The sequence below is a fragment of the Camelus dromedarius genome, chromosome 6 (genome assembly GCF_036321535.1).
Source record: "Camelus dromedarius isolate mCamDro1 chromosome 6, mCamDro1.pat, whole genome shotgun sequence".
Classification (NCBI taxonomy): Eukaryota; Metazoa; Chordata; class Mammalia; order Artiodactyla; family Camelidae; genus Camelus; species Camelus dromedarius.
The window spans coordinates 59,486,955-59,509,944 of record NC_087441.1 but is presented as its reverse complement, the minus strand read 5'-3'; the positions used below and the strand labels follow the sequence as shown (position 1 = coordinate 59,509,944).

The 22,990-nt window shown below is 37.4% G+C and overlaps 1 protein-coding gene across 2 annotated transcripts in view; it reads right to left on the bottom strand.

The window, feature by feature from the left end:
* MDN1 (midasin AAA ATPase 1) overlaps positions 1-22,990 on the bottom strand; it is a 139,620-nt gene that overhangs the window by 86,955 nt on the left and 29,675 nt on the right. For both annotated transcript variants that reach the window (XR_004138165.2, XM_064486858.1), the window contains exons 11-26: positions 22,230-22,311; positions 18,882-18,977; positions 17,432-17,544; positions 15,880-16,028; positions 15,138-15,198; positions 9,789-10,000; positions 9,108-9,211; positions 7,599-7,743; positions 6,996-7,092; positions 5,907-6,020; positions 3,965-4,112; positions 3,581-3,691; positions 2,555-2,706; positions 1,868-2,046; positions 1,060-1,268; positions 732-878 (exon numbers count right to left, since the gene is read on the bottom strand). Coding sequence is in view for 1 of the 2 variants with exons in the window: in XM_064486858.1 (XP_064342928.1) it covers positions 732-878; positions 1,060-1,268; positions 1,868-2,046; positions 2,555-2,706; positions 3,581-3,691; positions 3,965-4,112; positions 5,907-6,020; positions 6,996-7,092; positions 7,599-7,743; positions 9,108-9,211; positions 9,789-10,000; positions 15,138-15,198; positions 15,880-16,028; positions 17,432-17,544; positions 18,882-18,977; positions 22,230-22,311 (2,119 nt within the window). In the remaining variant the exon portion in view is untranslated. The remainder of the gene's footprint in view (positions 1-731; positions 879-1,059; positions 1,269-1,867; positions 2,047-2,554; positions 2,707-3,580; positions 3,692-3,964; positions 4,113-5,906; positions 6,021-6,995; positions 7,093-7,598; positions 7,744-9,107; positions 9,212-9,788; positions 10,001-15,137; positions 15,199-15,879; positions 16,029-17,431; positions 17,545-18,881; positions 18,978-22,229; positions 22,312-22,990) is intronic.

Genomic DNA, 22,990 nt, shown 5'->3' with positions numbered 1-22,990 from the left:
CAAAATAATTCCTCTAATTTTTTAAAAATGTAAATGGATAGCAATCATTTGAAGACAATCAAATTCATGTATAAGAATATAAACAAATAATGGAATTTCATCTCATAAACTCTAAAGATTAAGAATAATAACACAAATAGTGGCAAACACACAGGAAAATTAATCCCATAGTGTGGGACCACAGTAGCAAGAGTGGCAACTGTTACTAACTTTCTAGAAAGTAATTTAATAGTCTACTATTCTGATTATAAAATAAAACAAACAAAAAAAACCACTCTTAACCCTATAAAATAAATGGGATGTTCTTTGAAACAAAACAAAACAAAACAAAACAAAAAGGCAACTTTGTAAAGCTGACAAGAGAAAGCCACACAAAAAGGATCTTTAGTTATATCCATTCAAGGATTATATCCATTTAAAAAACAAAAATTGCAGTTTGTCAATGCCAAATTCCAACTTAAGTAAAATGTTCCAATAATATCCACAAGTAGCAAACTGTCATCATATATAATTATTAGAAAAATTTTAACATGGTATTAAATTGTTGATATATGCAACAAAACCAAAAAAAAGATATTTATAATACATTTTAAAGACAGAATCCTTACTCTGAAAAAAATAATAAATGGATGGATGGACTGCTGCTTCTAAAGAAGCCTCAGATTCTGATCACCAAATCTAATCAACACATTCCATTTGAAACTAAGTTAACTGATGGAGAGACAGAATACCTGAAGGTCCAGCATGACTTTAACCAACTTGCTGCAGTAGGAGGGTGGCAAACTACATCGCTTGTGCAAGATTGTTTCCAACTCAGAACTAGGCAATTCGTCAAAGTGCAGTTCCACAAACCGATTCCTGAAGGCTCTAGAAAGCACCTAGGAAATGCACAAGAACACGATAAAAAGAACCTTTCATCTAATTTCCAAAATGAAGGCTCTGTTATTCACCACAAAAAGATAAACCCTTCAAAAGAGGTACAAATATTTCAATCTTATCAGAAAGATTTTACTACTTGATGCGGTAACAAATGGGAGTAAGGGGGCAAATCCTACGCACCTTTCTGCCTCCGTAAAGTCCTGGGGGATTCTGGGTGGCAAAAAGCATGAAGCGAGGGTGAGCTTTAACAACTTCTTGTGTTTCTGTTATGAGCAATTCCCGGTTATCATCCAACAGTCTGTTCAATGCCTCTAGCACATCGGTAGGGGCCAAATTTAACTCATCTAAAATAATCCAATAGCCCTTTCTCATAGCATCAATAAGGACACCTTAGAGGAAGTAAACACTTGAGAATTAGTGCATGAATCAGTCCAAAGTTTAAAAAAAAAGTTACATACAAATCAACAAATCCTAGATGATTACATTTCAAAGCAAATTACTCTCCATAGCTAGTCATGTCCCCAAATAATTTGCGATGTTGAATATGAAGGAAGCATCATTTTCAATTAAAATACTCCTTTTTATTTTGCACAGAGGGAGCTAGTAAGGCTGACAAATATATTACACTTCCAAATTCTTTTTTTCCCCCACAGTCTGATTTCATTTAAATCACCACATTCTCATATCTATTTTCAGTTTCCCTCTCTTCAATGCTTACCCCATTCTTTTGATTTCCTAGAAACTGAGTTAGTTCAACTGTACTCTTCAAAACTAGACCCTACTCCTATGTACAGCTGACAAGATTAGCGGGACCCAAAGGAGGCTAGAACCCTAAGCATCACCCCTTAACTATCATGTGGCTCAGGGAGAAAGAAAAACCAGCTATTACGGCAGATATCCCTGTGCCTCAGTTGGAAAGGATGATTACTTGAGGAAAGGGGTCTAAAAGAATGAACAGCTACACCATGGAACAGAATAGTAACCCTACCTTCTTTAAACACAAGCTTCCCTGAGGAGTCAGATGTGTAACAACCAATGTACTCCTGAATATCAGTGTGTTCATGGTTGTTAATACGCACACAGTGGTTACCAGTAGCTGCGGCCAGCCACCGGATCAGGCTTGTTTTACCAACTGATGTCTCTCCCTGAATCAGCACTGGATAGGTTCTTTAAAAGCCAATAAAGCAATTAAAAAAAAAAAAAAAAAAGACAGAGAACAGAATTAAATCAAGCAGTGTTAAAAAAAAATGACTATAACATTTTTTATATACCTATGTACTACTAATGGAATGTTTCTTAAGCCCTGAAACATGTAAATAGTTCCTCAGAAACTACTGAGGAAAGTAACCCCAACCTCTCCTGCACTAGTGAGAAGCAGTAAGTGGGACTAGCTGTCACTCACTTAACAAACAATGGGTGATAAGCATTCAGCAGCAAAATAGTAAAAAGCAATCTTAAAGATGGGCTAAATAATCTGTATCCGTATTGGTCCTACCAAAGGTACATGAGAAACAATGTTTCGTGCTAGGGGAAAGAGACAATATTAACCTTAGAAGGTACTGTTCCCTCAGCCAATGAATAACAATAAAGCTCGAAAGCTAAGGAAGTGAAACTAGACTTTTGCCAATGCCTGTGCTGGTAAGACTCCAGAGCGGTGAGAGAAAAGGGCACACACCCTGCAGAGACCACTCGGACTATATCTCTCAGGTTCAGCTTGACAGAAGAGGTAAGGATGTACGTCTCATCTATTGTAGGTTCCTTGTCTCCCACTGAAATCCAGTAGCCTTCCACCTGGATAAGCCGACCCCCTTTTGGTTCCGGAATAGGCTGAAAGACACAAGAGTGAGAGAAATAACCCACAGTCCCATGACTACCATGGCATTCTTTCAGAGAGGGCTATAAAGTAGAAAAAGAATTGTCACCAAGAATGCTGCCCTGTTCTGGATGCTTTAAACATTAAAATCCATGGATGAATATGAAAATAAAATTACCTCGAGGAATGAGAACAAAATGACATGCACTGGTTTTAAAATTTAGGTCGGGATAGGTAGATTTGGGGGAAAACTTGAATGAAAATAATTTCTCAGATACTTTATGATTCAGTTCTCTTCTCTTGCCTACAAAAATTCACACTCTGATTTAGTATTTTGGTCAAAAACATGTATTTCATATAAACCATATTTACCAAAACAAAGGCGTGTGTTGTACTGACAGGTGCAGGAGGGTGGCTATGCATTATTACATTCTGGATCCCTTGAAACATATTAAAAATAAAAGCAACTGTGTGTGTGTGTGTGTGTGTGTGTGTGTGTGTGTGTGTGTGTGTGTGTGTGTGTGTGTGTGTGTGTGTGTGTGTGTGTGTGTGTGTGTGTGTGTGTGTGTGTGTGTGTGTGTGTGTGTGTGTGTGTGTGTGTGTGTGTGTGTGTGTGTGATTTAGATAGAAAGGACTACCCATAGGGTTTAAATCTCCAAAGAGTAGAATTATTGGGAATTTTCACCATCTAAAATACCATCTAATGTTTTTACATTTTGTGGAACAAACCAATTACTTTTATAGTTAGAAACAGGTTTGGGGGGAAAAAAGAAAAGAAAAGAAAAGAAAAGAAAAAAAAAGCAAACAAAAAACCCCCCAAAGCTAAAAATTTTATATTTTAGTTTTTCATTTATGTAAGGTCAAAAAAAAAAAAAAAAAAGAACCTACCTGTTTCAGCAGACTTTTAACATTGCCAGAGACAATGTGTTGACAAATGAGCTTCTGAACTATTGGATGTGATGCCCTGTCAAGTTGTGTTAAGAAACCCAAACAAAAGCCCTAGGGAAAAAAACACAAATGTACAGAATATTTATTATCCTTTTGTAATACCAGGCCAGGTTATTTCAGGAACAAAATTCAATCTCTTGGGTGATGCTGGTTCCCAGAACAACTTTTCAATGTGATCCGATGGTAGGAAGGGCCAGGGCAGCTGTGGTATGACATGGTCTGGGCTGACCTGGCTAAGTGGAAAGCACGTGCTGGACCCCGACTCCCCCTCCCTGTGGTGAGCCCATCCACCCAGCTCCCAACCAACACAGACTTCAGAAAGACCTCATAGAGAGAGCGTTGGATGCTGCCACATGGATTGGAGGCTGCAAATCGCAGGGCCCTACAGAGAGTCCGGAGGCTGTAGTGAGGTCTATGGCCGGTTCCATCCACCAATTTTGTCCCAGATTCTCTCCGCACAGCTGCGTAGAAACTACAAAGAGGATGCAGTTCAGATTTTATTAACTAGTAAGTATTATCATTTCACTGTTATTCTCATTTCTCTACATAAGGAACAAAAGTCATTTTTATAGATTAGACAGCCAAGCTTACATAAAATTTCCTAGAGCATCAAAAGCAGTAAAATGAAGGTTGTTCAATTTCCTTTAGGATGGAAAGAGTAGAGAGGTGAGAAATGTTTGATTCTCAAGGGAAAGACAGTGTGATATGAGAGGCCCTTAACAAGAATATACTGAATCCAAAAACAGGGTTCCAGAGTTGGCTTTAAAAAATCTGAGGGTCAAATGAAGTCCTTATGTAATCTACAATGGTGGTGGTAAAAAGCATACAGAAAACAAAAGTCATGGTGTTTTGAAAGTCTACACATATGGCTATGGAGCAACAATGACAACATGTTAAAAAGCATGACCATTACTGTTTTCATCATCACATACTTTAAAAGTCCAGAAGATGACAAGACGGCTGAAGTTTCAGACTGAAACATGATCAGATACCACAAGACCAAATACAACCAAATGTGTCAGAGATGAAACCCAAGTTCTTGCCCAAATGGGATCTGGCTTGCCTCTCTGTCATCAACATTCTTTCTTTTGCAGAGAGAATGCACACTCTAGAAGTGGGTTTTTATGTATGGAACATGCACGTCTTGTACCATCAGCATTTAACAAGAGCCATACTGTTTCATCTCCAGCTTGCTGAATTTTAACACATATTTACTTTTTGTCCAAATAGTCTTGGCTAACAACAAGTGCTCTAATTTTAGAATGTGGTGTGATAAACCATTCCAAAGCATTCTGACAAATGCCTCCATGCCAAGCCTGTTTAAAAGACGGGCTCCAATCTTTATTTTCTAACTGCCATTTCGCTTTGTGTGTTATCTTTCTTCACTCATCACAGCTTAAAATTACAGCACCTATCTCCTTATTTATTATCTTCCCCTCTAGAATTAAAGATCTTCACCTCTAGGATTAAAGATCCATGAAGAGAACCAGGATTTTATCTGTTTTATTTATAGCTGTATTTCCAGGACCAGAGCAACTCAATAATCATTTGTATAAAAAATAACAAACTACAAAAAGCAAAGTAAAATCATAATATGATCCAATTTTTAAAACTTTACATATTATATATCTCTTTTTAGAGGGCACAGAGAAAATTAACTAAGTGATATGCCCACGATGATAGAATTAGTTTCTGACAGAGCCAGTACTAGAATCCAGGGTGTCTGTTATAAAGATTGCACCCTTCCACGTGGCATACAAAAAAAGAGCAAAGAGACTCAAAGCACCAAACTATATAACCACTTTATACTTCATTCAACTAAGTCCCTTATTAACTCTAAACCAGAGTCACTCAATTATATCCACCTTTTCCCCCTACATTCCACATAGCTAGTATACAAGTTACAAAAAATAAGATATCCAGACAGATCAAAATTCAAGCCATTTACAGCTCCTCGAGGGATTCAAACTCTAAGCTGTAAATATAGAAGTATTAGGAGATCGTTATTTAACTGTTTACATATTCTCATAGGTAGTGACTCATAAGCTCTCTATGTAGTTTCCTTAGGAAAATTCAAGGGAGTCCGTAAGGTTCCAACTTTAAAATAGAAATCTAAATAATCCTCCCATCAGTCTTCTGTAGTTAGAAGCAAAAAGAAGAAAAAATACATATGCATGAGGCACACATTTTTATATTCATTTTACATTTTATATTTTTATATTTTATAGAGGAAAAGTTTTGTAAAGAGAAATGAAAGAGAACCCACGTCATGATTCCTTGCACTGTGCTCTTGTTCACACTCAATCCTTTCAGATAATCCACAATAAGAATCTGTAAGTCTTCTTTACTTTCTAATTCTTCTACATAGAGTTCTGTGAACCTGTAAACAATAATTATTACATAATTACTATTTGGGGGAAGTTAATACAGCTAGTCCGACAATACAAAAATAGGGAACAGAAGAAGTTACGTAAACCCACTTTAACTGCTTTTAATATAAATAATAAAGGCCTTTCAACTTGAGATACAGATCGACCATAATGAAATAAAAGATGTTAACTGTTACTAAAAATCTACCATTATTACTTCCATGAAATAAAGTTGAATAGTTCTTGCAAAAACACTTACAAACGAAAACTTATTTATCCTCATTTTCAGGAGGTGTTTTGATCACAACTACATGTAACTAAAAGTACATGCAATAACAACAAAAAGGCCCCTTCACCATCCAAAATAAATAGCTGGAGCAAAGGAAAATACATACTTGTAGTTGATAAAATTTTCCTATGAAGCTTTTATTAACTTTTATAATGGGGGAGGAGATATAATACAATTTTAACACTAATTTAAAACTCAGAACTCAACAAAAGTTTACCAACAATAAACAAGGTCATTTACCAAATGCTACATACATCAAACACCTTGTTCATGTCAGTCACCTCTTCATGAAGAAAGCTGAAACTTAAACGTCCTTTTATAAATCATTAGCTTCATCCAAGGACTCTGTTCCTAAAATGCACTTACGCTCTTATGTGTTACACTGTTATACCATCATGTGAAGTTTTTCTAATAGCTAAAAGGGTATTTAAAGGAAGAACGATTATTGTCTTCAACAACATCCATGAGGCATTAAATGTCATACTAACAACCTAAAGGAAAAAAACTCCACTGTTCTGGAGTTGTCTGTATTCCTACAATCTACAAAAGGCAGAATATGACAAGTAAGATTCTTCTATCAGAGGTCAAGAAATTTCAAGTATTGTTATGAGGGTTGGTTATGTTAATATTACCAATCAATAAATAAAGAGAACTTAATTTTAAAAACTTCTCCAGGAATCAGGCCATGTCCTCTCACCTGTTTCTTATTCCTGGTGGGAGATTTCTTTTACCCACATCAGTTGCTGGATTCATACACGCAAATAAACGGAAGTCAGGATGGCGAACCAGTGGTTCTGTTAAGAGAAAACTATACATTTTCAACAACTTATAACAATAAGTGATCAGTGACAATTCCCAAGGGAAGACTACCTACGTCCACTGAACTCCAGGCTGAACAGCCCTGCCTCAAGGTTCAGCCAGATTACTCAGACCATCCTTGCCTTTTCTGAAGCCCCACTGAAATCAGTTTCTAGACCTATGTATACAACTTAATCTTATGCCACCATCCCCCATCTTTTAAGGTGTGGTTGTTCATGTTATTTATTCCACCACCTATTCACCAGCGTGTATTTTGTCACCAAGTATGCCTGTCTATTACGCACTGCCCAAATGTTTTGACAAATTGTCTTAGCCTCTGCATTCTCCACACCAAACAATGGAACTTTGCAGAAAATTAGTACCTATGGAATGAACAAACTGCATTGGGAGGCCCACACAGTCCACCTAACCAAAAGAATCTCACTTTCAGGAGGCCAAAGGCCTCGTTATCAAGTCAAACCCTAAGGGGATCAAGTGTTACCTGTGTCTCCTCGATCCAGCAACACCAGGGAGCCAGAGGAGCCTTCAAGTAAACCACTCAGACATTCTAATGTTTCTGGAGCAGCCAGATTAATCTCATCCAGCAAGATCCACTCTCCTTTCTTTACAGCCTGAGCTAATGCACCCTAGAAGATAAAGTAAAATATTAAGGATCCAATTCAAATATAGACACATTCACCAAGAGCAATTACGTAAGCAGGGTTAGAAACAGAGCAAGGTCAAACCTCTCCTACTTGACTGAGTTTACACCTTAATGCCAAGTGGCTGCCAGAGCTAAGGCCAAGTTAATTTTTAAAAATTGTCCAGAAAGGTCAAGTGAATAAATATGTTGGAGCCTGACAGTGAGATGCAATAAACTAGATCAACTCGTTATATGGATGGTAAACAATAAGTTAAAATGTATTCAGATGTTTAAAGGTACCCAAGTGGTTATTAAAAGCACCCAAAATAAATACAGGGTTAGGCTATGAGCATACCAAGATCAGAGAAATGACTAAATCAAGAGTGTGTAGTGATTGCAATACACAACCCTTCACAGTTGCTGAAGAATATCAAAACAAATCTTTCTTCATCTCCACTCTACTGTTTTTATCTCTTCAAGTTCTATCTCCTAAACAATGAAAAATAAACCTTACTGTCTGCTCAAATAACATCACATCAGAAACCGAAATGCTCTATTATTAAATTCCACTATAACTTTTGTTTTCATGATGATCCTAACAAAGAATCTTCTACAAATTTAATTGAAAAAAAAAAAAACAGAGCAAACATATTAAACTCTAGTGTAAATGTCAAGTCATGAAATAGGTATAAATTCTATTTTGAGAGCACTTGACATTTTCATTGGTTATTTTACAAACAATCATATTAAGATTAAGCACTGATGACTAAATTTTCCACACCAGTGAATAAATGGTTGGAAGACCTTCTCTCTTACTAAAATACCATGTCAAGTAAGACTCCTACCCCTCCTTTAGGGTGTGGTCTATAGGGTATCACAGAAACAATCTTCCTTAATAAAAATACAAAAAGCTTCAGTCATAAAGAGTTAATTAAGCTGATCCTACATGGTCATAGGACAGAAAACAGTGGAGCTACCCATGTACTAGAATAAAAGATGTAGCCCAACATGAATGGATCCAAATATCCCTCTCAACCTCTATCTCTCTGTGTCTCTGTCTCTGTCTCTCAAAAACACACACACACACAAACACACACACACACGGGCTTTGAAACAATAAAGAATTCATTTGTCCTCAATTGCATCTTTAATAATAATAATAACAGTGCTCATCAAGACTTTATAATTTGTATAAAGGACATTTAAAAAAATCTTCCCCCCAAAGAATTGTATCATTAAGTGTTTATTAACTCTTAAGCAACAAACCCTAAAACATCAACATGAAGAGAATACAAAACAGTAGCCTCCTTAAACTTGCATTCTGCATCAAATCAATATTCCTTAAGCTAAACAACCAAAGCAAAATACCTCTACAAATGCGAACAATAAGGCATTTTCAGTCATTTTCATCTGTTGTTGTGCATGGTTGAGCCTAAGACCAAATGCTTCCCACTTCTCTTTTAGTAGTGACCCTAAAAAAGAATAAAGACAAGAATTTAACACACATTTTGAGTTGTAATAAATATGACTTAAAAACACACACAATTAACAAAACACACATAAATCACATCCTAGAAGTATAAATAAGTCCAAACGCTTACATAATGCCAACTATGTGCCAGCCACTACACTACCCAGTTTATTTATCTGCGTATGTATTGGTTAACCCATTTATCCTCACAAAAACCCTTTGAAGTAGGTACTCCTATTCCCATTTAATAGATGAGGAAGCAGAGAAGATGACTAAGCTGCCAAAAGCCCCATTCAGTGTGGAATGCAGTTTCTGGGAACTAACCTCTTCTATGCATACGTGACTTACTGCACATTGAGCGGTGCTTGTACCTCAACAGCACCAAGCATCTGTCTTTATGGAAATCACGCCGACAGAATCACGGGAGCAGCTACACTTCAAAACTAGTCTCCTGTGCACTAAGTCCTAGAAAGCACTAACTTGTACTGCTTTATTCTTCCCCTAAACTCTTCTCCTAATTTTGCCAACTTAGCCCCAGCCTCATGTCTTCCCACCAGCAACCAGGGTCACATTCTTACCAGTTTCACTCTCTTTTCCATCCTTGTTGACAGCCGACTTGTGCACATGCTGCATTAATCTGAGGAGATCATGCCACCGTTTCTGCCTGTAACAGGTCTGAATGTGTCCCAAAAATGTAAAGTTTTGCTTCTTGGAAAATGTCAGAGCAAAGAGTTCCTCAAATGCCTCCCGTAAGGGTAGCCAAATAAGCTTATGGTCCACTGGTTTGTAACTGAAACAAAAGGTAAGTAAGTGATTCACAGACTTCTGAGCTGACTGGAACTGGAAAGCATGCCTTAGAAGATAGCAATAGGTCTGAGATTTCACCTAATGAAAATCAGAAATAATACCAAAATACTTAAAAATCTATGTTAAAGTTTTAAATTATAATCTATTTTCTCTACTCCAAGTGCTTAAAGGGCTTATGCTAAAGGTAAAAACTAGTATTAGATAAACAAGTTATGAAAAAATTTGAAATTCCAAACTGGGCAGTGAAAGGCATGTCATTATTTTACTCACATGTTTAAATAAACAACATGTACGCTTAATGACAAACCATATTTTATTAAGATTGACCAAAACATTTTCAGGATATTTTAGAAGAAAAACATAGCATCTGAAATTGATTTACTTAAGCAAAGTGAACTCAGCTCATGTCCTGTCAATTGAAGGGGGAGAGTATTGCTCCTAAAGAGACTGAAAATTGGGGGAGAGAGCAACAAAAAAATCTTAGACATTACAACGGTTTGTGGCCCTCCAAGGCTCAACTTTTAATTTCTTAGTATTTAAATTACCTCTATTCCTTAGCATTTAATTCCACTAGTTGAGGAGCTATGGAATTCATTTAAATTAAATTTTAATTTAATATCAGGGTAGAGAGGTTAGTAATGAAAAGTCAAGAAATGCTGCTCTAGCTAAAAGGTAAGCTGCCTTAGCAACACTAATTGTTTCTAGAAAATATCAAGTATACAATTTTCTGTAGCCTAGGATACAAAATATTACAATTCAAGGATGATAACATAAATTTTATTTCCAAGAAAAATAACTTAAGTTGAGAACTGAAACAATTCCAAAATACAATCAAGCACAATTAGAGAATTCACGGATACTATTTACTCACTGGCCTATGAGGGGGAACAACGAGATGAGTGAAACCCAACATCTTACTACTGAGCATATACACAGAAGAGTCTGATTCCGGACAGAAAAAGTAAGAGAACTTCAAACCCATTTCAAATCCATAGTAAGCAATAACCATTAATTAATAAAGACATTTCTTTAATCCATGTACTCAACCAAGATTTGCTGAGCACCTGCTGGTTGTGAGGCACTGTGTAAGCAAGACCCACCAGGTCCTGCCCCTCTGTGGCTTACCATCTAACTAGAGACAATAAAGAAACACCCCTACTATAAAATATCAAGTAGTAAGTGTTAAAACTACAGATCAAGTGAAAGGAGAGTGGGGGAAGGCAGTATTGGCAATTTGATGTGATAATCAGAAAAGGCTGTGTTATAGACGGAAATTTCAAGAAAATCAGACAAGGAAGGGTTTAGCTAAGGCAGTATCCGTGGGCGGCAGCGGAGGCCAGAGGGAACAGCAGCATCGGGTGCAGCACGGAGGGGAGCGTGGCCGGAGCTCAGCAGCAGAGCTGAAGGAAGGAGACCAGTCAGAAAAGTGTCCCAGCCAGGTTATGAAGGGCCTGACCGCCACAACAACGCCTTTGGAGGATATGCCATGCAACTGAGAATTCAGTGGGAGGATCTGAGGAAGGCAGTGATGTGATCGATTATACTTTAAAAGGATCATTGTGGGGGAGGGTATAGCTCAAGTGGTAGAGCACTTGCCTAGTATGCATAAGGTCCTGGGTTCAATCCCCAGTACCTCCTCTGAAAATAAATAAACAAATCTAATCACCACACACACACACACACACACACACACAAATATTAAAAAGATCAGTGTAAGTACTAAATAGAAGAGAGACTGTGTGGAGGGTAGGAGCAGAGCAAAGATGAGAGACCCCTGCACTGGACCAGACAAAAGATGATGAACTAGAATGGCAACAGAAGTGGTAAGAAATTCAACAAAATACACATGTTATTTAAATAAAATTGCTAGTCTTAAAGATGACAGAATAAATGGGATCCAAAGCTAAGTGGGGCAACAGAGTAATGATTAAGAATGCAGATGCTCAGGACAGACTGCCTGGGTCCAAATCATGGACTAGCCATTACCCTGAACAAGGCACTTAATCCCAAGAGCCTCATTTCTCTTTTGTGTAAATGGTGAAAATTAACAGGTTTTTAAAAAGGCTGAGTGAACACAGATAAAGGACTCAAAATAGTGACTGGCACAGGAGTGCCATTTAAAAGTTACCTGTTATAATTATTACCACTAGTAACTGGCTCAGTATATCTAATTCATGAAAGAAATAGCTTTATAGTTCAAATCAGACTGAGCTCCTTAAGAAAAAAGTTTGTTTATTTAAAGCTGAAAGCGTAGTAGCTGGAACAGTTAAGTCAATATGTTTCAAGTGATAAAAAAATGAACAAACATACATACACATTTCAGAAAAGAAAAAAATAAACTGTAACACAAATACTCAATGGGAACCACTCTGACAAGGGGAGAACTGGTGACTCAAACTATAAACCATTATAGAGCAGGGTTTTCAAGGTGTCTTGTGCAGAGAAAAGATGCCCCAGGAGAAACCTAAAGGCCAAGGGGGTGGGGGCGGGGGCAGGGTCTAGAACACCTGGCCCTCCTGGAGATTAACTTGGGGTCTCTGTTACATACACAGAGACCACATACATACAGGAGTTCACTTGAAAATGGCTAAACTAAAAGAAAATTTTCTAATACGTGAAAGATTATGAAGTACAAGAGACATAAAACAGTGCATGTTGAGTAACTGAAAAGATAACACCTCATTTCATTTGGGGTCAGGATTCAGAGTTTTAGAGCATGCACTTCTGCCCTACTATCTTCCGTTCCCATGTGTGGCTTTAAGGAGGACACAGGTTGGCTGTTTTATTTCTATGAGATCTTTAATTTTCCTCCCATTTTTTTCTTTCCCTCATTGTCAACTTCTCCAAGGGTCCTTCCCTTTCTCCACACATTTGTTTTTTCCTCAGAGGCTGCCCCTCCCAATCCTTGTTCCTGTAGTCAGTGCTGTGAATCTGTGTTCTGTGCTTTGCCATTTAGCGCTAGACTTTCTGGAATGATTTTATCTGCTTCATCCAAGTCCTCTGTATCCTCTACTCTTTCCTATAGTCTCATAAGCTCTCTCTACCCCAACTCCGTTGGAATATGATTCAATTCTCTACACACAAATAATATGAAGGTTTATGTGCTGTCTACCAGAAATCTACCTTAAATAGAAAGACCAAAATGTGTTTAAACAAGGAAAAAAGATATACCACACTAACACTAATCAAAAAATAAGAGAGTTTGTACGCGAACAAAGATCAGAAGGCAAGCTACGGTGATGAAGTTTAAGACTGATGGCCCTGAAGGCCTTACTTTTATAAACTGTATTCATAGTACACTTTATAATAATTAAATTAATCCTTAATAATAATTTAAAGAAAAATCTAAAGGTTTGCAAAGCAGACCAATTAGGACTATAGATTTCTTTCATTATCTTTTACCATAGTATTTGATAAATGCAAAATATCTTTATTATGAATTACAAAACATGACAAGTTTCACAGTTAGATGAAACAAACCACAAATCCCCAAGTTAGAAATATTACCCCTCTCTATCCATCTCCCTGCCTACTCCTTTCTTTTCCACTCCTTTGCCTTTTAAAAATCATTTCTGGTCTTTCCATTTTATATACAAGGATTCTTAAGCAAGGGAGTCATTCATACATCTACATACATTATATATCAAAAGATGTGATTTACACCACTTCCAGTAATACAAAAGGATAGAAAACAAAAATTGAAGCATATGTAAGTTTTCTTTTGATAACCAATGCTAGGAGGCTAACCTACTAACAAGGAAAAATGGATATATATTCTTTTCACCACGTTGACACCAAAACAAAATTCTAGTTATCATATCTGATTCCAATCTTTTTGTATTATTGATTGCATCAGGGCACAATGTGTACTCACTACATTTAAAACTACTTACAGTGGCTAACATAACACTACAAATTCTTAGAAGAGACAGATCCAGTCCATGTTCATTTAGTACAACATTAATGCCATTTGTGTTAGGAATACTTAATAGTAGGATATTACTGAAGATATATATAGATACAGAATAGAGGGAAATGCATAGCAGAATAGACAAGCCCCATAAAATAACAAATTTCATATATTAGTAAGAACACATTATCAAGTACCACAGTGAGGGAATGGGGAGATTGTCAATTAACTGTACAGAAGTAAAATTAAAAAAAAAAAAAGGTGGAAAGATCACTGGGGAAAAATAAAGTAGAAGAATTAGAGTAAGAGATGTAAGCCTCAGCTCGTGGATTTTAATACAGAATATAAATGTAAACACATAGTGATATGTGTAGAGCAGACGCTAAGTAATGGGTTGACAGGGTAAGAAAATGAGAAGCACCAAAGGAAGCAGGTTTCCAAAGTAGCACTCCATCCAGAGCAGGAGGGGATGCGAGACAAAGAAAAGAGTGGAAATAAAAATAATGCTATAGCATGATGTGACCCTCAAAAAAAAAAAAGAGTAAATAAAGAACTTTCTGGCAAATGCCATAAAGAGCAAAAAGGACAATAAATTCTATTGTTTTACACTTTTAAGAATTTTTATAAGCAACTGTTTGTAGAGTTAATGGGATCGATCCCAGTACCGCTCAATGTAAGGTATGCCAACGGCATCCATCAGTTTTACAGCCTTCAGCACAGACTAATTGTTCATGAAACTAACATAATTCAAAAACACCAATAAGGAACAAGTGCATTTTAATGACCACAGTGGAGTCCCATGAGCAAGTCCCATTTAACCAAGTAGAGGCAACTTAATCAGTAATTCAACAGTAATCAGACTGCAGCAGAGTCTAGCTTGAAGGCAGTGTGACTCCAGAACACATGCTTCAGATCATGACTGTACACACAAATATTAGTTGATAACATATTTGCTTTCTTGTTTTCCTCCCCTCCCAGCATGATCTTTGAGAGCAAGAATGTCAAATGTTCTTTAAAAGGAAGAGAAGCATCTACCCGCCCAAGAGCTCCTTAATAAATTCTGATAAATACTCTGCTGGGGTGGGGATAAGGGAGCAATTCTTTGAATATTTTTCCAAGGCTAGTTTTGAGCTTTATAGGAAAACAGTATTTCTCACCTCAAGCCCTGAGCACAGAAATAAGAAGAAAAAAAATTTAAATCCACACTTACCCTCCAAGCAAGTCTGCAGTGTCACTTTGTTGATTCATATTGACAACCCTCAAACGGTGGCCTTTAATAAAGAAAGGGCAAAAGGGTTACTCTGAAAATGTAAAGACTGAAAACGTCCAGTATGACCCTTAAGGATGTGAGGACATGACATAGGGTAAATCTTTAAATGTGCATTTCCTCTGACCCTCTCATTTTACGTTCAGAAATCTTAACTATTTAAAATTTTCACCTAACCCAGAGAAATATGTAAAAGAAGATTCACTGTGTATTATTGCTCCAGCATCAGATAACTGAAAATAACAAAAAAAAATTGTTCAATAAATCAATGTCTATGATTTATTTGGTAATAAATAAAAATAAATATCCAGCGTGGAATTATTATTAAGCCATCAGTATAGGAATGAGGCCATTCTGTTTTTAAAGATGTCCAGTTTGCTTAACTAAATGCAATACACGCAGTATGAATCTCGTTTGTTTTAAAACAAAGACATATCTGTATGTATTTGCAGGCCACAGATTAGAACTAAGAAAAGTTGATACCAATCTGTTAACAGTGGTTATTTCCAGGGGGAAAGATCACATTATTTCCAAGGAAAAAATTTCCAGTGCTTCTCTCCAGGGGAAATGGAGTAGTGGCACTTTTTAAACTCCAGCATTCTTTGGACTTTCTATTTTTTTAAAAAGTCGGTCAATGTGAAATGTTTACTGTCTGGGGGCAGGGTGCTTCCCCTCTAGGAGTTACCTGTAATGTGAGCCAAGTACTGGACAGTGGAGGTTTTGCCAGTCCCGGTCTCTCCCACCAGCAACACGGGCTCCCCTTTGCTGACGCACACAGCAAGCTGTTCAATAAGAACGGAGGATGGCCTCGTAGCAGCAAAGGTAAGCTTCTCCCTGGAAAGGGGAATACTGTTGCTTTGAAGAGGTGGATTTTCCAGACTTAACAAATAAGAGCAAGAACACAACTGAGCAAACTACTATATATAAAATAAACAACAAGGTCCTACTATATAACTCAATATCTTGTAATAACCTATAATGGAAAAGAATGAAAAAGAATAGATAAGTATGTATAACTGAATCACTTTCTTGTATAGCTGAAACTAACACATTGTAAATCAACTATACTTCAATTAAAAAAAAACCCTGAAACAAAAATAAAGTACTTCTTTAAAAAAAACAAAGTGATATCTTCATGCTATAACAGATGTTCTTTCTTTCAACATAACGAATTACAGAATTCGCTCATTCTATAGACATGGAGCATTTACGAACCTGGTACTTTACGAGGCTCTGGAGATTCAAAACATCGAGGTAAGACATTATATCACTTATGTCATCTTGGGTAAATTACTTAACCTCTCTTAGTCTCAGTTTCCTAACTTATAAAATCTGGATAATAATAGTTCCTAATTGTAGTGAGTTGAATAGTCTTCCCCGAAAATTCATGTCCACCCAGAAACTGATTTTGACCTTATTTGGAAAAAAAAAATAAGAATAATAAAATCATATCATACTGGATTTAAGAGTAAGTCTTAAATCCAATGGCTGGTATCCTTACAAAGAAAGAGAAATTTAGAGACACAAAGAAATACACACAGGGGAAAAAGGCCATGTGACAATGGAGTCAGAGATTGGAGTGACATAGCTACCAAGCAAGGAACATGAATGACTGCTGGGAGCCATCAAAAGCCAGGAAGACGTAGGGCCTTCGGAGGGAGTGTGGCCTTGCCAACACCTAGATTTCAGCCTTCTAGCCTCCAGAACTGAGATTAAATGTCTACTGTTCTAGGCCGTCAAGTTGATGGTATTTGTCATAAGAGCCCTAGGACACTGACACACGTGTTAATACACAGAATTTCTATAACCACTACATGAGAAAACATATGCAAAAAAGCCCTTCGCACAACAGGCATACGGTAAGTATTTAACGAATGATGTCCAGATCTCAGAATCTTACCTAATTCCAGCCTTCAAGGAATTAATAGGACCTAGCCTGTTAGGACCTGGCCTGACTTCTGGGTGAGGCTTACTTTGCTAAAAATGCTACAAAGAATAACATTGAAGATATACCTTTGGTTAGTCCCAAGTCTCTTAACATCCTCACTGCCTCCCACTATTAACACCCAGCTTCAGAGAACACACTGCGGGAAGTCACTGCTCCTTACCATCCAGCACGCTGGAGAGATCTCAGTTCAGATATGTCTTGTGCTTACAGCTAGGGGACTGGACTAGACGTTCCTGCCATAGAGTTCCCAACAGTCCCAGTGCTCAGGTAAATTCAGAGCCCTCTTTACCTCTGTATGTGGACAGCCTCATTTTGTTTCCGAAGAAGCCGCACTCGACCCACTTGCACATCTAACTCATTGATCACAATTTCTGGTTTATAAAGTTGACAGAAGAATTCAGCCTATGGGAAGGAAAGATTTTACTGGAATAAAATTCTATATACTCTTCAAACACTTCCACACCCATAAAGCTCACTGTGTCTCTCTAACATGCCTTCTACTAAGAAGCACTTTCTACTTACTTCCAAGATAGGCAAGTTAGCTCCTAATTACATTAAAAAAAATTCTCCAAGTTTCTAATATATTTTTAAAAACACTGATTTTGAACGACTCCCTGTAACAGTATTTTTTATTACTTCAAGTAAGCTTATATCTACCTATATGTAAAATGAACATAATGAACCAAAAGCTTTACTCCTAAAAGATACGAAAAAAAAATCAAAGTAATTTTTCTTCAGCTATGCTTTCTTCTGCTTTAAATTTCTAACACAATGCAGGAAACAGTGACTTGAATAAACTATGATATATCTGACAACTGCCAAAGCAGAAAGAGAAGGTGTGACAGACAGGCCAGGGCACCTACCCAAAAGCCTTGTCCTTATCACTAACCCGAAGTATGCAGATTCTCTTCAGGGTTTGGGGCAGGAGTGAAAGGGGTAAACTGCTCAGGGAAGGTGAGCCCCTCTTCAACCAAACAGGTTGAATATTGATCAATCTAAGCCAACTGTGGTAGTTTCACTTCTCTTGTCTACTGTAATTATTGTTTAAGCCCCCTTTTGTAGGCATTCTGTTACCTGCAGCCAAAATCATCCCCACAGTTTCAGAAGCCTAAGGAACACCTCTAACCATCTCAGTTCCTGACATGTGGCTTTTTAGAGTCAAGATGCATTTGGGAACACCAGACATCTGCCTCAAGATGGGCCCCACACATTTCTCCAACCACCAACACCACTGCTGAAAGGTTCTCTCCTCCAAAAATACATCTTTTGATATAAAACAGGAAGGGCAAAATATTAACAGTATCAACAAGGAACCTGAGTAATGGGTATACAGGTGTTCATTGGTACTTTTCAACTTTTTTGATTGAAGATAATAATTATAAAAAGTTGGAAAAAATCGAACTACGCACAAAACTATACTCAAAGGTGTTACTAAGACATGGTTCCAGTCCTGAGTCCGCAACCTACAGAATAACATGCTCATTAAAACACTGGAGAATAAGGCATGAGTGAGATAAAGGATGCAAGGAAGCTCATTTTAAGAATGTGGAACGCAAGGAGAACCACCATCTAGGAGGCAGTGAGGGCTTTATGCCCTTGAGGGGCAGCAGTGAAACTACCGACTTTGACAGAGGAGGCTGTTACTCGTAAAAGCTGTTTCAGGTAAGAAACAGAGACCATCAAGTAAGCTAAATATCCCAGACTCCTTTCAAGAGGGAAGTAAAAATAGCACCACATACCTTTTTCTTGGAAATGTTCAATTTGCTTCCAATGACTTCTGCCATTTTCAGTTTGCTTGTATGCTTAGAAAGCATTGCTGTGAAACAGTCCAAAGCCTATTAAAATAACCAAGGTAAACACCAACTGACTTTTAAAATAATACATTATTAACAGAGCATCATTATCCAGCCCACAAAAGGGAGGAACATAAAATCCGGCAGGACCATTTCTGCAAGACCAAGGAAAGTACAACTAAAGTACCAACCCTAAACTCAAGGACCTTATCATAACAGAGGGCACAAAAAAAATGTGGAGGTTTTACTATCAAAATACTGGTTAATTAGAAACACACACAGAAGCCCCTCGGTTTGCAAATCCAAAATTCAGGCAAAAATAGCAATTCGCATTAATCTTTGGGTATATGGTTCTGTCGGGGAAAATGACTCTCAGAAAGTGGAGGTAACACCAAAAGATCACTTTCTAACTGTAAAGGGAAACTCTTGATGTGCAATAAAGGGATCACAGTGTCATTATCCTAACCCAGTACTTAATCTTAGCAGCTACTGATAGGCCAACAAGATACATGTCTCCCACCAGAATGAAATATAAGGTACATATCACCTCCAAAAATGGATTCTACCTCCAAAAAGCTGAATTTGAATATATCAAGTATTTTGTTAAAGTTCTATTTACAGGAAAGACAAGAGATAAAATGACAAGGGAAGGGACACCACTGGCATGGCAAAACAAAGAACATATCTGGTTCCATGTAATTACCAAGTGTGATATATCAATAAATGTCGTGCAAACATTTAAAAACTAATTTACCTGGTCTTTGTCCCTAATTCAGGACAGAGCTTCAAAAATTATTGGAATTACCGGGAGTAAGGGTGTCTTTTGTTACTCACTAGAGCCCTTACAGACCGCACTGGGTTTATTAGGCTACGTACTCCTGATGGGCCTTAGACAGTTTAAGAGAGGAACGACCCAGGGCAGAAAGACTAAGCACTGACTGGAGGGCTGAAACGTCCAGCTCCACCTCCACCCTCTGGAAAATGGGAAGGGGCTGGAGACTGAGTTCAATCTTACAGCCAATGACAGAAAAAGACCCCAATAAAATGCTGGGCATTCCAAGTTTGAGAGCTTCCTGGCTGGTGGACAAAGTGACGTACCAGGAAGGTGGCACACCCTGACTCCACAGAAGTGCCTGTGCTTGGATTCTTGAAACCTTGCCCTATGCGTCCCTTCCATTTGACTGTTCTTGAGTTATATTTTTTATAATAAAACTGTAACACGTACAGTACATGTAGAGCCTCCAATCAGTTCTGTGAGATGATTATGGTACCTGAAGTTGTGGGAACCCCTGAATTTACAGCTGACAGGGCATCAGTGTAGGTGGGCCTCTGAGACTTGCGGCTGGAGTCTAAAGTGGGGGCAGTCCTGTGGAGGACCAAGCCCTTGAATCTGCAGGGTCTACACTAACTCTAGGTAGCCAGTATCAGAACTGGACTGAATTGTCGGACACCAGTTGGTGTCAAAGCAGTGAAGAAGCCAGATAAAGCCAGAAGGTGGAAAACTGTAAAACAACTGGTCAGATTGCTTCAGCAAGGTAGTGTTGGCGGAGGGGAGCTGATAAAGGAAGAGTTCTTATTCCCATACGAGTAGGAAGATACAGAAGAGCTACATCAAGGTATTAACAGTATGAGGGAATCTCTGGGGGAATATTTCATTGTTTTGCTTTCCTATCTTTTCTCATTTTTAACAATACATATATATTGCTTCTATATTAATAAAATATTTGCACATAAATGTTCACAGCAGCATTATTCACAATAGGTGAAAGCCCAAATATCAACAAATGAGCAGATAACAAAACATAGTATATCAATACAATGAAATGCTCTTCAGCTATCAAAAGAATGAAGTACTGACTCATGCTAAACATGGATTAACCGAGAGAATATGCTGCATGAAAGAAGATAACAAGGTCACATATTGTATGATTCCATTTATAGAAATGTCCAGATGGAAGGTAAATTAGTGGTTGCCAGGGGCTGCAGAGGGGGGAAGTGGGGGTAACAGCTAATGGTACAGGGTTTCTTTTGGGAGTGATAAAAATGCTGTAGAATTAGATGGTGGTGACGGCTGCATAACTCTGTTGACTATACTAGAAAACACTGAATTGTACACTTATTTTTTTTTTCTTGGTTAACCTGGCTAGGGGATTATCAATTCTGCCCATATTTTTTAAAATATTTATTTAATAATTTACTTATTTTTCAGTTGAAGTACAGTCAGTTTACAATGTTGTGTCAATTTCTGGTGTACAGCACAATGTTTCAGTCATACATATACATACATATATTCCTTTTTCATCTGAATTGTACACTCTTAAAAGAGTGAATTTTATGGGATGTGAATTAAACCTCAGTAAAGTAGTTTTATACACACAAAAAGACATTCTAAAATATAAACTGAAGAAGAGAAATCCTCTCCATGCCAGTTTTATTTTAAAAGTACAAAACAAGGTTATCTATAAGAAGGATGAGAAATGTTGGTGAATGGGAAGGAGGTTTCACTGGAGAGAAGGAGGCTGGACTGGCACACAGCACTTCAGGTGCAGCAGGGCTGGAGTTTCCGTGTGGACTCCAAATGAGGGTTCTTTCTACCCAGAGTAACTGACCAAACACAGAGATATTGCTAACCAAAATGGGTTGCTATTCTCTCCTCAGTCCTGGCTGACTGGCTGACAGAAACCAGAACACTTTATAGTCAAAAGCAGTCAGTGTTCTAAGAGCCCAATGTCTAAGTAGCCACTTTATTCTTAAGCAGGCGGGGAATAAATCTCTTTCTTCATTGAATATGGCAGAGCTGTAAATCAATAGGGTTTCCCCCCGGCAGAACACATTTTTTTCCCCAAGCCCAGCATACAAGGATGTACATGATAACTCCCACATAAATTTCTCTGGACTAAAGTTACAAAGCCCTCCTGAGGCAAGTGGTAGGATCAGACAAGTCTATCAAATAGACTAAGAAATTATATATAGAAATATATACCAAACATCTTAGAAACATTTTATATTTTACAGCATTATTATCATCTGGGAGATTTTCTTTTCATTTTACCTTTAATTTCAGTATCTGTTTTACTACTCTATTTCAAACTATACTTACTTGAAATTAGTAGTTACCATTTATTAAGCCCAATTAGTTTAAAGGCAAGATTGGTTCAGTTTTAATTAGCTAAGGATAATAATAGCACCTAAACAAAACAAAAACTTTGACAGCAGGCAGGGGACAGAAAATAACAGTGGAAACCAACAGCCTTAAAGAGCACAGAGAAAACAAGTAGGAAGATTGTATTTTACCTCTTGAAAAATATTTAATGATGCTGATGAAGACAGACTGTCAAAGCTGTGGGCAATTCTATTACACCAATTCAGTAGATCCCTTAAAAAAAAAAATGGGGGTGGTTGTCAAGAAATAAATGACCATAGGCCAAAGACAGCAAAGGCATCTGGGGACACTAACAATGTGAAGACAAATGGTATTAGAAAAAAGATTAGAAAAAAGATCACTAGGAAGTGATCTGACTCACTTCTCCCCCATCCATGCAACTAACTCCCAGGGCAAACTGAGGGGGGCTGCCCCATTTCTGATTCTCACTTCTAAAAGGGAAAGTCAACCAGTGAGAATGAAGCACAAAGGCCCAGGATTCTATTATATAGCAAAACCCAAAGGTCTTATTTAAGGCCTCAACTGTCACAGAAGGACAACCAGTGAAAGAATTATGTCAGTAACTATTCCCAATTCTTAAAGTTATCTGTTAAACTTTCAGTTATAAGATAAATAAGTACTAGGGATATAATATACAATGTGATAAATATAATTAACACTGATGTATATTATAAATGAAAAGTTGTTAAGAGTTCTCACAAGAAAAAAAAATGTTTTTACTATTTCTCTAATTTTGTATCTATAAGATGATGGATGTTTATCAAACTAACAGTAATAATCATTTCATGATGTGTGTAAATCAAATCATTATGCTGTGTACACTGTAAACTTACACAGTGCTATATGTCAATTATCTCTCAATAAGGAAAAAAAGTTATTTTTTAAAACTAAA